This window comes from Staurois parvus, unplaced genomic scaffold, assembly GCF_062004578.1.
Source record: "Staurois parvus isolate SC_StPar_1 unplaced genomic scaffold, SC_StPar_1.0 ptg000169l, whole genome shotgun sequence".
Classification (NCBI taxonomy): Eukaryota; Metazoa; Chordata; class Amphibia; order Anura; family Ranidae; genus Staurois; species Staurois parvus.
The window spans coordinates 7,904,931-7,920,898 of NW_028317965.1; the positions used below are offsets into that span (position 1 = coordinate 7,904,931).

A 15,968-nucleotide genomic window follows, 5' to 3' on the forward strand; every position below is an offset into this window, starting at 1 on the left:
TTGGAAGCGTAGAGGATTCTAGTATTAGCAGAGGGCGGGATAGGCTTCCCTGAAGAGATAGGTTTTCAATGATCGCCTAAAGGTAAGTAGAGTAGGTGATAGTCTGATGGATTGGGGTAGGGAGTTCCAGAGGATGGGTGACGCCCTGGAGAAGTCTTGGAGACGAGTATGGGAGAAGGAGATGAGGGAGCTAGAGAGTAGGTCTTGCGAGGAGCGGAGTGTACGGTTTGGGTGACATTTAGAGATAAGATCGGATATGTAAATTGGGGCAGTGTTGTGGATGGCTTTGTAATGAGATTTATATTATTTTAAAAAAAATCAAGAATTATTGTTGTCACTCCAACCTTCGTGATGATATTTCACATGTGTGGTGCAACTGATGTTTACAAACATGTGCTCACCCTACGCTATGCTTTTTATATGGGATGTGTACAGGGGTCATACATTTTTAAGTTATCTTTATTTATTTTATATAATTCTTATCACACTTTATCTTTATCTACTTTTTTGCGATACTGTGGGCAGGTGACAGGTACTCTTTATAGAGACTTTGGGGGTCTATTAGAGTCCCAGTATCTCCCCTGCCTTCCAATGCAGCTATTCAAAACACAGACCATGCTTGAATAGGTGCATCCTCTGGGCTGACCCTCAGAATACACGTCCCTTGCGGCTGTGGGGTCATTAGTCGCAGGAGTATGTTTGCCCCGAGATCCTCCTGCACCCACTAGGCAAGCTGTTTCCTGCAGTTCTGGAGGATTGAGAGAGCCATGGAACCACTATGGGTGCTGATGGCAGGTGGGGGGATGCCACCCAGATCACTAGAGTTGCCCGGATCACTTTTATCAGAAAGCCCTTCACCGGCACTTAAAGTCAGTATCAGGCTCCCAGCTGCCATGAGTTTGATTGAATCATTTATTTATTTATTACAGGTACTTATATAGCGCCGTCAATTTACATATATATTATACATTCACATCAGTCCCTAACCCTCAAGGGGTGTACAATCTAAGGTCCCTAACTCACATTCATATACTAGGGCCAATTTACACAGGATCCAATTAGCCTACCAGCATGTCTTTGGAGTGTGAGAGGAAACTGGAGTACCCGGAGGAAACCCATGCAGGCACAGGTAGAACATGCAAACTCCAGGCAGGAGGTGCCGCGGCTGGGATTCGGACCAACGACCCTATTACTGCCAGGTGGACGTGCTAGCCATTTAGCCACTGTGCTGCCCATTTGACTACCATATCATCTATAAACACTTGAGCTCTGGAAGGTTTACCTTCCAATAACTTTCCAATGACCAGGCCATTTTTTGCTATTTAGCACTGCGCTACTTTAACTGGTAATTGCTCAGTCATGCAATGCTGTACGCAAAAGAAATTTGTAAAAATTAATTTCACACAAATAGAGCTTTCTTTGGTGGTTATTTGATCACCACTGGGTTGTTTTTATTTTTTATTATATAAATGAAAAAAGTAAAAAAAAATATATATTTTTTTTAATTTCTGTTATAAAACATATCCACTTAGAGTGGGACTGTGATAGTGCGGAAGGATATCTGACACTAACTGACACTGGGCGGGAAGTGGACTTGCTGATACTGACATCACCGGTGACACTAATAGTGATCAGTGATAATACTGTGCACAGTCATTGTACTAAAGACACAGGCTGGGAAGGGGTTAACATTTCGGGGTAATCTAGAGGTTAAGTGTGTGCCTAACAAGTGTTAATGTGTGTAATGTGTGCTGCTGTTTACTAAATATCTGTTTGCTCCTTATCACTGCTTTGAAGAGAAAAGAAACAGACAGATCATTTCCTCCATACAGAGCTCTGTGTTGTGTGTCAACACAGGGCTCTGGGCTGTGATTGGACACATCAATCATTGGCTGAAACCTGCTGATAACATCCCACTGTGTCCAATCACAGTGGAAGTCGGCAGGGATGGGGGGGCGTACGTGCAAGCACCCTGAACCTGGAATAGTCGATGTACAGATACTGTATGTGATTGTGCCTGTATTACCTGCCGTCCACAGTCAAATGATTGTGGTCAGTCAGCAAGTGGTTGAACATACCTGGAAGACAAGTGGTCAACATCAGTGGTCTCCAAGCCAGATGTGGCCCTTTGCTTGCTTTTATCCGACCCTTGGGAGTGCATTATTCCCTCCGCTGTCAGCAACTATGGTACATAGTTCCTGCCACTGACACCAACAATGCTGCACTGCTTCTCTCGCTGACACCAAAGATTGGTCATTATTTTCCCCACAATACTAAAGATGGGGCACTATTCCTCCCACTGACATTAACCATGGGACACTATTCCTCCCCCTACTACCAAAGAGGGGGACACAATTTACTCCCACTGACACCAACAATGGTGCACTATTCCTCTCACCGACACCAACAATTGGTCATTATTTTCCTCCTAATACTAAAGATGACACAGATGGGACGCTGTTCCTCCCATTGACACAGATGGGACGCTGTTCCTCCCATTGACACAGATGGGACGCTGTTCCTCCCATTGACACAGACGGGGCACTGTTCCTCCCATTGACACAGACGGGGCACTGTTCCTCCCACTGACACAGACGGGGCACTGTTCCTCCCATTGACACAGACAGGGCACTGTTCCTCCCACTGACACAGATGGGGCACTGTTCCTCCCACTGACACAGACGGGGCACTGTTCCTCCCACTGACACAGACGGGGCACTGTTCCTCCCACTGACACAGACGGGCACTGTTCCATTGACACAGATGGGTGCTATTCCTCCCACTGACACAGACGGGGCACTATTCCTCCCACTGACACAGATGGGGCACTATTCCTCCCACTGACACAGACGGGGCACTATTCCTCCCACTGACACAGATGGGGCACTGTTCCTCCAACTGACACCAACCATGGGACACTATTCCTCCCCCTACTACCAAAGAGGGACACAATTTACTCCCACTGACACTAGGATATTTTCTACCCACTGGCCACATTCCAGCCCCCTAAAGTTCGGGAGGGCAGTAAACTGGCCAAATCTTAGATTGTAAGGTCCCAGGATCAGGTCTTCCTATCCCTCTTGTATTGAACTGTATTGTTGCTGTAATGTCTCCCGTTATATTGTAAAGTGCTGAGCAAACTGTTGGCGCTATATAAATCCTGTATAATAATAATAATAATAAAAATAATAATATATAAATCCTGTATATTAATAATAATAATAAAAATAATAATATATAAATCCTGTATTATGATAATAATAATAATATATAAATCCTGTATAATAATAATATATAAATCCTGTATAATAATAATAATAATAATATATAAATCCTGTATAATAATAATAATCATTTATAAATCCTGTATAATAATAATACATAAATCCTTTATAATAATATATAAATCCTGTATAATAACAATAATATATAAATCCTGTATTATATTAATAATATATAAATCCTGTATAATAATAATAATAATAATATATAAATCCTGTATTATAATAATAATAATAATAATAATAATATATAAATCCTGTATAATAATAATAATAATATATAAATCCTTTATAATAATATATAAATCCTGTATAATAATAATATATAAATCCTTTATAATAATATATAAATCCTGTATAATAACAATAATATATAAATCCTGTATTATAATAATAATATATAAATCCTGTATAATAATAATATATAAATCCTTTATAATAATATATAAATCCTGTATAATAACAATAATATATAAATCCTGTATTATAATAATAATATATAAATCCTGTATAATAATAATAATAATATATAAATCCTGTATAATAATAATATATAAATCCTGTATAATAATAATAATAATATATAAATCCTGTATAATAATAATATATAAATCCTGTATAATAATAATAATAATGTTTAGAAAGTTTGTAGACAACATGATTGCCGGTTGGATACTTTTCTTAATCGTTAGCTTTTCTGCCAAACAGGATATAAAAAACAAGACGCAGATGCAGCTAAGCAACTCTTTCTGAGTCTCCTATTACTGATTATTGTTTCGTTCTCCTTTAAAGACTTGAATTCTAAATCATCTGGAAATATGCGACTCAGCGGGCACAAAGTGTACTGGTCAGCACTGATAGAGGCCTTTGTTCTGAGCGGTCTGGGACTGCAGCGGTTAAGACGAATGAGTGCCCAGATGGTGGCAGGACTGGCTGCATTCACCCTCCTCCATGATTGGTGGCTCCTCTGCATCGTGACACCTGTAAGATGAGATGTCACACTTTGGATCTCAGCTGCTGCCTCCATGCGTACAGCCTGGATCCTGGCGCTCGCTTTCACATGCATGACCATGTCTGGCCTGGCCAAAGCCTCCAACTCTCTGAAATCTGTAGATTATGAAGTTTTTGGCCGTGTTCAGGGTAGGTGGGAATTTTTATGCTTCATTTTCATTCGGTGGAGGAGCCGGGCTGACATTCACAGCGTTCTCGGGAGCAGAGCGGATTAGGAAAAGTCAGCCAACGTCTAAACATAGCTATCCGGGCTGAATACAGAGCAGAGAAAATAATCGGTGCTGTGGAGGTGTGCAGAATCCTACCGAAAATAGTCCATCCTGGCAGAAACTTAAAGCTGAACTCCGGGCAGATAGAAAGATACAGCTCTGTCATTATGTAATTGCAGGCGTGAATGGGCGTAAGCCACCGGTCACACCGCTGCCATTTAAAATCACGCATTTTGTGTGTACTTTCAGCGATTTCTGAAGACTTTTTTGCTACTTGTGGAAATTCTTGAACGATTTCTTGCAATTTGCAGTACGATTTCCATTATATTCTATGTATGTGAAATTGCAACAAAACTGCAGAAAAAAAATACTTTAGAAATCGCGCTGCAGCAAATTGCACATTCAAATTCATTAGATGCGATTTCATGTGCGCACATGTTAAGACACCGACATTCATTAGATGCAATTTCATGTGCGCACATGTTAAGACACCGACATTCACATTCATTAGATGTGATTTCATGTGCGCTCATGTTAAGACACAGACATTCACATTGATTAGATGCGGTTTCATGTGTGCACATGTTAAGACACCGACATTCATTAGATGTGATTTCATGTGCGCACGTTAAGACACAGACATTCACATTGATTAGATGCGGTTTCATGTGTGCACATGTTAAGACACCGACATTCATTAGATGCAATTTCATGTGCGCACATGTCAAGACACCGACATTCATTAGATGCGATTTCATGTGCGCACATGTTAAGATACCGACATTCATTAGATGCGATTTCATGTGCGCACATGTTAAGACACCGACATTCATTAGATGCGATTTCATGTGCGCACATGTTAAGATACCAACATTCATTAGATGCGATTTCATGTGCGCACATGTTAAGACAGACATTCACATTCATTAGATGCGATTTCATGTGCGCACATGTTAAGACAGACATTCACATTCATTAGATGCGATTTCATGTGCGCACATGTTAAGACACCGACATTCACATTCATTAGATGCGATTTCATGTGCGCACATGTTAAGGCACCGACATTCACATTCATTAGATGCGATTTCATGTGCGCACATGTAAAGACACCGACATTCACATTCATTAGATGCGATTTCATGTGCGCACATGTAAAGACACCGACATTCACATTCATTAGATGCGATTTCATGTGCGCACATGTAAAGACACAGGCATTCACATTCATTAGATGCGATTTCATGTGCGCACATGTAAAGACACAGGCATTCACATTCCTTAGATGCGATTTCATGTGCGCACATGTAAAGACACTGACATTCACATTCCTTAGATGCGATTTCATGTGCGCACATGTAAAGACACTGACATTCACATTCCTTAGATGCGATTTCATGTGCGCACATGTAAAGACACTGACATTCACATTCCTTAGATGCGATTTCATGTGCGCACATGTTAAGACACTGACATTCACATTCATTAGATGCGATTTCATGTGCGCACATGTAAAGACACCGACATTCACATTCATTAGATGCGATTTCATGTGCGCACATGTAAAGACACCGACATTCACATTCATTAGATGCGACTGCAATTCACAAATTGCACCGGTATCACCGGGCACTTATAGATGTTTAAATGCATTGTTTTTAATGCAGGCAGCGTGGGCACCTATATTGGACCTGAGATCAGCCTCTTGCAGTCCCTATACAGCAGAGCTCAGATTGGGGGAGAGAGAAGCAGCACAAGGAACCGATGAGTTGCAGAGCAAGGAGCATGCTCAGAGTAGGAGAAATGAGAGCACCTGAATTCGACCAGATATCAGCCATTTAAAATCACTGAACACTTTCCTTGGGGTTTATTCAGACGGGTGATTAGACCTATCTGGGCCACTGTCGGCTGCATGTGCATCCATTTCAGAGTTGCACGCAGGCAGCGCACAGAAGTGGATTCAGGCGCAGTAGCTGCACGGACGTGATTGCACATTGTCATGTGGGCAGCAGTGGGTGCATAGATCTGAATGCACAATGTCTCTGTTTGAATCCATGCAGCCACTCCAGCCTGCGTGTCAAATTTTGCAACATGCGACTGTGCCCATGCAGCTTCTGCATCCACTTGTACAGGCTGCCTGTGCGCAACTCCAAGGATGCAGACGCAGTAAATGGAGGATGGGGCTCATCATCCATCTGAATGACCCCTCAAGCCCAACTCCGGGCAAATAATAAAATGATCCCTTGCATTGGGGAGGAGCCCACATGACAAGTGATAGGGTGCGTTCACACTGCTCTATTGAAAAGCATTAAATGCATATGTGTTTTTGATGCGTTTCCGGTGCATTTCTTGGCTCCAATCATGCACCTGTGAAACATGGGCATGTGACTCAAAAAATGCACCAAGCATGTAATTGTGTTACGTTTGTGATGTGTTTTTGACGCAGTTTCCATTCATTTCAATGGGGAGCCGCATTTCTGGTGAGCTTTTGAAAAGTGCACCAAAGATGCAGCACTCAGGACTTTTCAAAATGCACGGCACCCACAGCGCAGTGGTGGGAAGAGTCCCATGAGATTTAAAGCAAAATACTTTTATTGCTCTTTTTTTGCATTTTTAGCAAGCTCAAAATGCAGCAAAAACGTATCAGTGTGAAAGGTCCATTAATAGCACATTTTGTCTTGGGTAGAGGAATAACTGTTTTAGTTTGGTAATCCTCCACTCCTCCAGCAGATGGCGCTCCTGCATGCTCTGGCAGTGGACTGTCCCTCGGTGTCCTCACATTCAGTGCAGGGCTATGGACCCTTTTCTGGTCTTGATGACATCAGGACCCTTCTCTAGTTTTGATCACCTCAGGACCCTAGACCAGTGGAGCGTAGGGGGTACAGAAGCTGCGGGAACCGGTCTAACTGTGGAGAGGAGCAGAGGACTTGGTAAGTACATCTCATTGTATTGTTCCTCTAGACCATTGTTCTCTAAACTGTGGCCCGGGGGCTTAATGTGGTCCTTTGCTTGCTTTTATCTGGCCCTTGGTGCACTATTTCATTCACCAACACCAATAATGGGGCACAGTTTCTCCCAATGACACCAATGATGGGCCATAGTTCCTCCCCATGACACAAACAATGGGGCACAGTTCCTGCCAATGACAACAATGATGGGGTACAGTTCCTCCAAATGACACTAACAACGGGGCCCAATGGCACTAATGATTGGGCACAATTCCTACCAATCACGCCAATGATGGGGCACAATTCTTACCAATGACGCCAATGATGGGGCACAATTCCTCCCAATGACACCAGTGATGGGGCACAATTCCTTCCAATGATACAATGATACCAATGATGAAACACAGTTCCTCCTAATGACATCAACAATGGGGCACAGTTCCTCCCAATGACACCAACAATGGGGCCCAATGACATCAATGATGGGTCACAATTCCTCTCAATGAAGCCAGTGATGGGGCACAGTTCCTCCCAATTACACCAGTGATGGGACACAATTCCTCCCAATTACATCAATGATGGGGCACAATTCCTCCCTATCACAGCGATGAAGGGACACTATTCCTACCAATAACACCAACAATGGGACCCAATTACACCAGTGATGGGGCACAATTCCATCCAATGATGAGGCACAGTTCCTCCTAATGACACCAACAATGGGGCACAGCTCCTCCCAATTACTCCAATGTTGGGACATAATTCCTCCCAATTACATGATGGGGCACAATTCCTCCCTATCACAGCGATGAAGGGACACTATTGCTACCAATGACACCAACAATGGGACCCAATTACACCAGTGATGGGGCACAATTCCATCCAATGATGAGGCACAGTTCCTCCTAATGACACCAACAATGGGGCACAGCTCCTCCTAATTACTCCAATGTTGGGACATAATTCCTCCCAATTACATGATGGGGCATAATTCCTCCCTATCACAGCGATGAAGGGACACTATTCCTACCAATGACACCAACAATGGGACCCAATTACACCAGTGATGGGGCACAATTCCATCCAATGATGAGGCACAGTTCCTCCTAATGACACCAACAATGGGGCACAGTGCCTCCCAATTACACCAACAATTGGGCCCAATGACATCAATGATGGGGCACAATTCCTTCCAATGAAGCCAGTGATAGGACACAGCTCCTCCCAATTACACCAATGATGGGACACAATTCCTCCCAATTATATGATGGGGCACAATTCCTCCCAATCACAGCAATGGTGGGACACTATTCCTACCAATGACACCAACAATGGGACCCAATTACACCAGTGATGGGGCACAATTCCATCCAATGATGAGGCACAGTTCCTCCTAATGACACCAACAATGGGGCACAGTGCCTCCCAATTACACCAACAATTGGGCCCAATGACATCAATGATGGGGCACAATTCCTTCCAATGAAGCCAGTGATAGGGCACAGCTCCTCCCAATTACACCAATGATGGGACATAATTCCTCCCAATTACATGACGGGGCACAATTCATCCCAATCACAGCAATGATGGGACACTATTCCTACCAATGACACCAACAATGGGACCCAATTACACCAAGGATGGGGCATTGTTTACTCCAACTGATGCTGGGACATTTTCTACTCCCGATGGTCACAGTGCGGCCCCTCTAAAGTCTTAAGGACAGTAAGACCCCTGCCCTAGACGTAAACAAGCAATTAACCCTTGCAGTGTTGGAACAGCCCCAATGCATTGGGATCTTTTTTTTTTTTAATTTGCCCGGAGTTGGGCTTTAATTGTCTTCAGCTATCTTCAAAAGTTCTTCCATAACGTTGAAAATTCAAAACTGCACTATTTTGATCTGCCTGGTGTTTGCCAATAAAGCACTTTTACTTAACCTCTGTACAACCTATCCCAGCCAGACGATCCATTAATATTCTGGGTGGGTAGCAGAGAGCCTCTCTGAATAATATTATTTAACAGAAGTGAGAGCGGGGAATCAATACAGGAAATGAACTCATCGCAAGCTTCTAGAATCCTGCAGAACATTAGTAACTGTCCGATTTGTGGATAGAGCTATCTAGGTGGGCTGCATTCATTACTTATGTCATCCTCGCAGTCTGTATACTAAGCTGTAAGATTGTATAATAAAGACATTTATTAGGTGGTCCTGTTGGTAATTAAAGGACATCTGTCGCCAATCTTAGTCTTTCCAGTTTTGGAAATATTCTTTCCTATTCTATTGGAAATGTTCAGTCTGTGTTAACTTCTCGTTTTTAAAGCTGAACTTCAGGCAAAGCTGAAATATATACAGTATAAAGGATCCGGTGTTTTTAAATAAAAGGTTTGTATTTCTGTTTATCCTGTCCTAGTATTTGCACAGCTATGCCACACAGCACAGCCTGATTTTTCTTTACTGCAGTTATATAATAGATGTAGGTATTGTCCCTAGCCACAACCTGTGATTAGACAGTGAAGGAGAAGCAGCAGACTGGCGAACTCTTCTTTCTAGTACTGTGTTCTCTTCTCCTGTCAGAATGTTCATTGTAAGAACTGTAGTACAGTTCATGAGCTCCTTGTGCTGGTTTTTCCTTTCCAAGTCTGAGCTCTGCTTCATTAAGAATTTCAAGAGGCTGATATCAGGTTATAGTGAGGTAGGTACTATAACACTCGCCCAGGAACTATAGGTAGTGAGTGTATCTTTACCTAGAGTAGTCAAAGATCAGGCCTACCTTTGCTTGGTAGCCTTCAGGACGTAATACATAACTGTATAGTTTCTGTCCAGGTGGCAGAAGGGATTGAGTGAAGGTCAGGAAAAAAGTACTTTGAGTCTCCAGGAATATCAAGCAGGGACTGTAGCACAGCTGGTGAGTATCCCATAACGAAATACAACGGTTGTTGATGTCAGGGCAGGCAGCAGACAATGCATAATCCAGAAATAGTCTAAAGTTGAGGCAGGCAGCAGATGAAATTAAATCCAGCAACAGTGAAAGGTCAAGGCAGGCAGCATATGAAGTATGACCAGAAATGGTCTAAGATCAGGGCAGGCAGCAATCAGAAGAGTAGTCTGTTATCCAGGCAAGATGCCAGTGAAAGTAGAATCTAAGGACAAGGCAAGGTGGGAAGGAACACTCAAGGCAAGGCGAGGTGAGGAACCAGGTAGCAAAACCCTATCAGCAAGTTGAAGGTAGAGGATCCAGATAGTAAAACCCTGTCAGCAAGGCGAAGGTAGAGGATCCAGGTAGCAAAACCCTATCAGCAAGGCGAAGGTAGAGGATCCAGGTAGCAAAACCCTATCAGCAAGGCAAAGGTAGAGGATCCAGGTAGCAAAACCCTATCAGCAAGGCGTGTGGTAGAGGGATCAGCTAGCAAAACCCTATCAGCAAGGTGAGGGCAGAGGATCCAGCTAGCAAAATCCTATCAGTAAGGCAAGGGAAGATGAACCAGGTAGCAAAACTCTATCTGCAGGGTGAGGGTAGAGGAACCAAGTAGCAAAACCCTATCAAGGTGAGGGTAGAGGAACCAGGTGGTAAAACTCCATCAGCAAGCTGAGGTTAGAGGAATCAGATAGCACATCTCTATCAGCAAGGCGAAGGAAGATGAACCAGGTAGCAAAACCCTATCTGCAGGGTGAGGGTAGAGGAACCAGCTAGCATAACCCTATCAGCAAGGTGAGGATAGAGGAACCAAGTAGCAAAACTCTATCTGCAAGGGTAGGGAAGGGGAACCAGGTGGTAATACTCCATCAGCCACTGAGGGTACAGGAACCAGGTAGCAAAACCCTATCTTCAGGGTGAGGGTAGGGAAACCAGCTAGCATAACCCTATCAGCAAGGCAAGGGTAGAGGAACCAACTAGCATAACCCTATCTGCAAGGCAAGGTTAGGAGGAACCAGCTAGCATATCTCTATCAGCAAGGTAAGGGTAGAAGATCCAGCGTGCAAAATCCTACTAAAAATGCAGTTTTAGGTCTAACTAAACCTTAGTGTGATGGGTTGCTTTTTGTGTTGTGGTGTTCAGGAAACTGTCTGGCCCAGGGGTGAACATAACATTTGCTAGGTTTAAATTGATCTGAGTGGCTGCCATTTTTATTTTCTGTGTCTTTATAGATCCAGCCTTGTGCACCTAAACTCAATAATTTGGAGGAGTGTACACATATATCAGGCCATATAGTGTACTTTTGTTAAGGGTGCAACTTGGTGGTCTGGCCAACTTGATATCTTTGGGGGCCAAGCTGAGAGATTTAAACCAGTCATATACTGAAGTATACTATAAATAAACTGCACTAAAAATAAAAATGTATGGTAGTTGCTGAGATTGCAAATCATTGAGATGAATTGGGAAAGATTTATCAAAGCAGGAGAAAAATAAATAATGCACCCGTCCAAAATAACTCAAAAATGAACAAGGGAGCTTTGATACTTTGTGATTCCTGCATTGAATTGCTTCATTTACAAAGTTTTTGTGTACTTGTTCAATACATTGATCATAGCAGTTCCAACCTTCTTCGTTGCACTATGGTTGTAAGATCCCAATGAAGGTTAATTACAGTATATTCAATACAGCTGAATTTCAAGGGAAGGTTTATGTTTGCCATCTTCTTTCATTTAATATTTCTTTAACAAATCTAAACCCGCATGTACAGAGACATTTTTGATTTCCAATACATGTTTAGTAATATTTATTTTAACGCAAAGCATTTAAATGAGGAGCTTCCCCATCACATCTGACCCTTTCCTTGTGTTCTGTTTCAAATTCTGCTTTATGCAATTGACGTAACTCCCTAGAACAAGTCTGTCCAAACAGTACGGTCACCTGCTGACTTGGCAACATCCACAGATAGTTTTACTCTTCAGAACTTGAATCCAACGCATTTTTGCTTCAGCTAATTGAGGTACAGAGGATGTTTCCAGTCTTTCGAACTGTAAGAAAACAATGGGGTTGATTTACTAAAACTGGAGAATGCAAAATCTGGTTCAGTTCTCCATAAAAAACAATCAGCTTCCAGCTGTTATTGAACGAGTTGAAGTTAGATGCTGAGTGGCTGCCATGCACAGATTTTGCACTTTCATGCTTTTGTAAATCAACCCCAATGGATTTCCAAAGTCTCTGCAAAGAAGTAACACTGACTGAGGGCACATGGAAGAAAAGGAGAAGTGGTGCCTTGCCTTGCTAGGATTAAATTACCTAACAATAAGAAGGGAGAACAGAGGAAGATACCAAAATACATGAGTAAACCAGTTGTAGTGGCCTGAAACCGCCACTAGATGTCAGCATACATCAAACAACTGTAACCTGATACAATTCAATACTACAACAGAAAATTCATTAATAGGTACAGAATGCATTGAGTGGTCCTAGGATATCATATCATCATATTGTATGAATTTTTTTTCCTGTACTAAAATGTGTGTGAGATACAATCAGACAGCAAAATGTTTATTTTAAATGATTGTGCTCAGTGTTGTAAATGTCTGTTAGACATACTGTAGATAGGTTTTATGTAACCATGCCCCTTTCAGACCTTCCCACCAGTAACACAATCTGGCCACACCCAGCATTCTGCACAGTGCCTGCTTACTGAAGGTTGTCTGTTGGTATGGAAAGGTGTTCAATGATGTACATGTGGAAGTGGCTGCAGTGTGGTATGGTGGCTCTCCATAGTTGCAGGTCCACATTGGGTGCATTCAGAAAACACCTCTGCTAGGAGGGGAGAGGAAATTTCCTTAAGAGGGAAATCGCCCCTTAGATATTTATAACCAGGACAGATATCCCTATTGGAAGATATCCTCTCACCTCCTTTTCCAGCGACAACCATAAAATTTTGGATTTCCCTTTTGCCGCCTATCTTGGTAGCAGTGTTCACCAAGAGAAATAGAGGGGTGAAGTCTACTTCACATTTTGGCAATAGATACACCTTAAAGTGTAACTCCACTTTTGTGGAGAAAAAAGCATTCCCCTCTGGATGATCTACACTATATTGCCAAAAGTATTGGCCCTGCCCTCCAAATCATTGGATTCAGATGTTCCAATCCCCTCCATGGACACAGGTGTATAAAATCATCACCTAGGCATGCAGACTGCTGCTACAAACATTTGTGAAAGAATGGGTCGCTCTCAGGAGCTCAGTGACTCCAAGCGTGGTCCCGTGATAGGTTGTCACCTGTGCAATAAGTCCATCCGTGACATTTCCTGGCTACTAAATATTCCACGCTCAACTGTTAGTGGGATTATAACGTGGAAGCAACTGGGAACAACAGCAACTCAGCCACCAAGTGGTAGGCCACGTAAATGACAGAGCGGGGTCAGCGCATGCTGAAGCGCACAGTGCGCAGACGTCGCCAACTGTCTGCAGAGTCAATAGCTAAACACCTCCAAACTTCGTGTGGCCTTCAGATTAGCACATCAACAGTGCGTACAGAGCTTCATGGAATGGGTTTCCATGGCCGAGCAGCTGCATCCAAGCCTTACATCACCAAGTGCAATGCAAAGCGTTGGATGCCGTGGTGTAAAGCACACCGCCACTGGACTCTAGAGCAGTGGAAACATGTTCTCTGGAGTAACCAATCACGCTTCTCTGTCTGGCAATATGATGGACTTATCTGGGTTTGGCAGTTGCCAGGAGAACGATACTTACCCGACTGCATTGTGCCAAGTGTAAAGTTTGGTGGAGGAGGATTATGGTGTGGGGTTGTTTTTCAGGGGTTGGACTTGGCCCCCTAGTTCCAGTGAAGGGAACTCTTAAGGCATCAGCATACCAAGACATTTTGGACAATTTCATGCTCCCAACTTTGTGGGAAGAGTTTGGGGACGGCCCCTTCCTGTTCCAACATGACTGCCCACCAGTGCACAAAGCAAGGTCTATAAAGACATGGATGAATTAGAGCTGGGACTGCGAGCCAGGCCTCCTCCCCCGACATCAGTGTCTGACCTCACAAATGTGCTTCTGGAAGAATGGTCCAACCTTCCCATAGACACCCTCCTAAACCTTGTGGACGGCCTTCCCAGAAGAGTTGAAGCTGTTATAGCTGCAAAGGGCGGGGCCAACTCAACATTGAACCCTACGGACTAAGACTGGGATGCCATTATAGTTCATGTACATGTAAAGGCCGGCCGACCAATACTTTTGGCAATATATTGTATGTATATTGCAAGGATTGTAACAAACTTTGTTGCAGATTCCTGCCATTTATTATCCTGAAGAAATAGCTGTTTGTGTCATTGTGCAAAATGAATGTGAACGGGAGTGACTTTTTCATTAGTGATCAGCTGCTCCCCTTGTAGGCTTCTAATGAGGAAAGTGGCAGGTTCTGCATCTCTTTTATTAACCTTTTGAATGCAAGGATGCCCAAAATCTGATTTGTATCTTAGTGCAGACTTCTGGGATAATCAGGGGGGCGTTCTGTTCACCAACCGTGTACATAAAGTCTCCAGGTTGCCATATTGAGTTTTGTTTTACAGAAAATTACAGCACCGCAGATTCAAAAGGAAAGGGCATTTTTAATCATGTTATATTGCAAAATGGTTTGTGTTGTAATTGTATACGCTATATTTTTTATTTGTAATATTTTTTACCCACAAAAAGTGAAGTTATCCTTTAAATAATCCTTCCCCAAATATATATTTCAGAACCAATAATGTAAGATAAAATATCATGAACTAATGCCTGTTGTTTCTCCTTCTCTTACAGGTGTATGCTTCCGAATGGTAAGATTTCCTATCATCTGGTTTATTATAATTACATTACATCACCTAATTATATTATAATAGACTAGAGCAGGGGGGCGCAAGCTTTTGAAGAGCGAGGGCCACCTAAAGTGGCAGTAAACTCGTTTTGTTTCATTTTGCCTACAGGACAGCTTATAATAAAACTTACCTGTAGGGAAAATAAATATCTCCTAAAAATGCACCGTTTAGGAGATATTCTCTGTTTATTAAGGCTGGCGCATGCGCTCTGAAGGAACAGCATACTCGTGCCATTCCTTCAGAGCTGTGTGCCGTGGTCCGGGACTTCCATGTGCATGCGTGGGAGTGACGTCATCAGGGCCCAACCTGTCAGACAGCTGAAACTCACGAACCCAGAAGGAAGACGGGTGAAGATGGAAGGCTCTATAGTGGTGACAGTGTGCCGCTGAAGGGCTTCGTTTTTGAATAGCATAGTGAACATTTTCTTCTTGCAGTCACCGGCTTCTCCTCCTCTCTGTCCAACTGGCATTTAGCGGTTGCAGGAGGAAAATGAAGAGGATTGGTTCCTGTATAAGCAGTCCCTCCTGTCCAAGTGTACAGAATGTGACAGGGAGGCAACATGGGCCCCCTGGAGAGTGGGGTGAGGTCATCATTGCGATCCCTGATGCTACACCAGTGGTTGGGGAAGGGGGGGGGGGTTGGGGTGGTAGTAAAAACATGTCTCAACTCTGGGGTTTTACCCCCCAAACTGCAAATGTAAACAAATGTTCAGCCCCCCTGGACTAGAGCGTTCAT

General features: G+C 43.0%; 1 protein-coding gene across 2 annotated transcripts in view; it reads left to right on the forward strand.

The window, feature by feature from the left end:
- Nucleotides 1-4,262: 4,262 nt before the first annotated feature.
- ACYP2 (acylphosphatase 2) overlaps nucleotides 4,263-15,968 on the forward strand; it is a 165,230-nt gene continuing 153,524 nt past the window's right edge. The window contains exons 1-2 of one of the 2 annotated variants that reach the window (XM_089676472.1): nucleotides 4,263-4,421; nucleotides 15,178-15,194. In XM_089676472.1, coding sequence (XP_089532598.1) covers nucleotides 4,307-4,421; nucleotides 15,178-15,194 — 132 coding nt within the window. In that variant the 5' untranslated portion in view covers nucleotides 4,263-4,306. Of the gene's footprint in view, nucleotides 4,422-7,280; nucleotides 7,432-15,177; nucleotides 15,195-15,968 lie in introns of those variants that run through there. The other variant, XM_089676471.1, reaches the window with a different exon arrangement.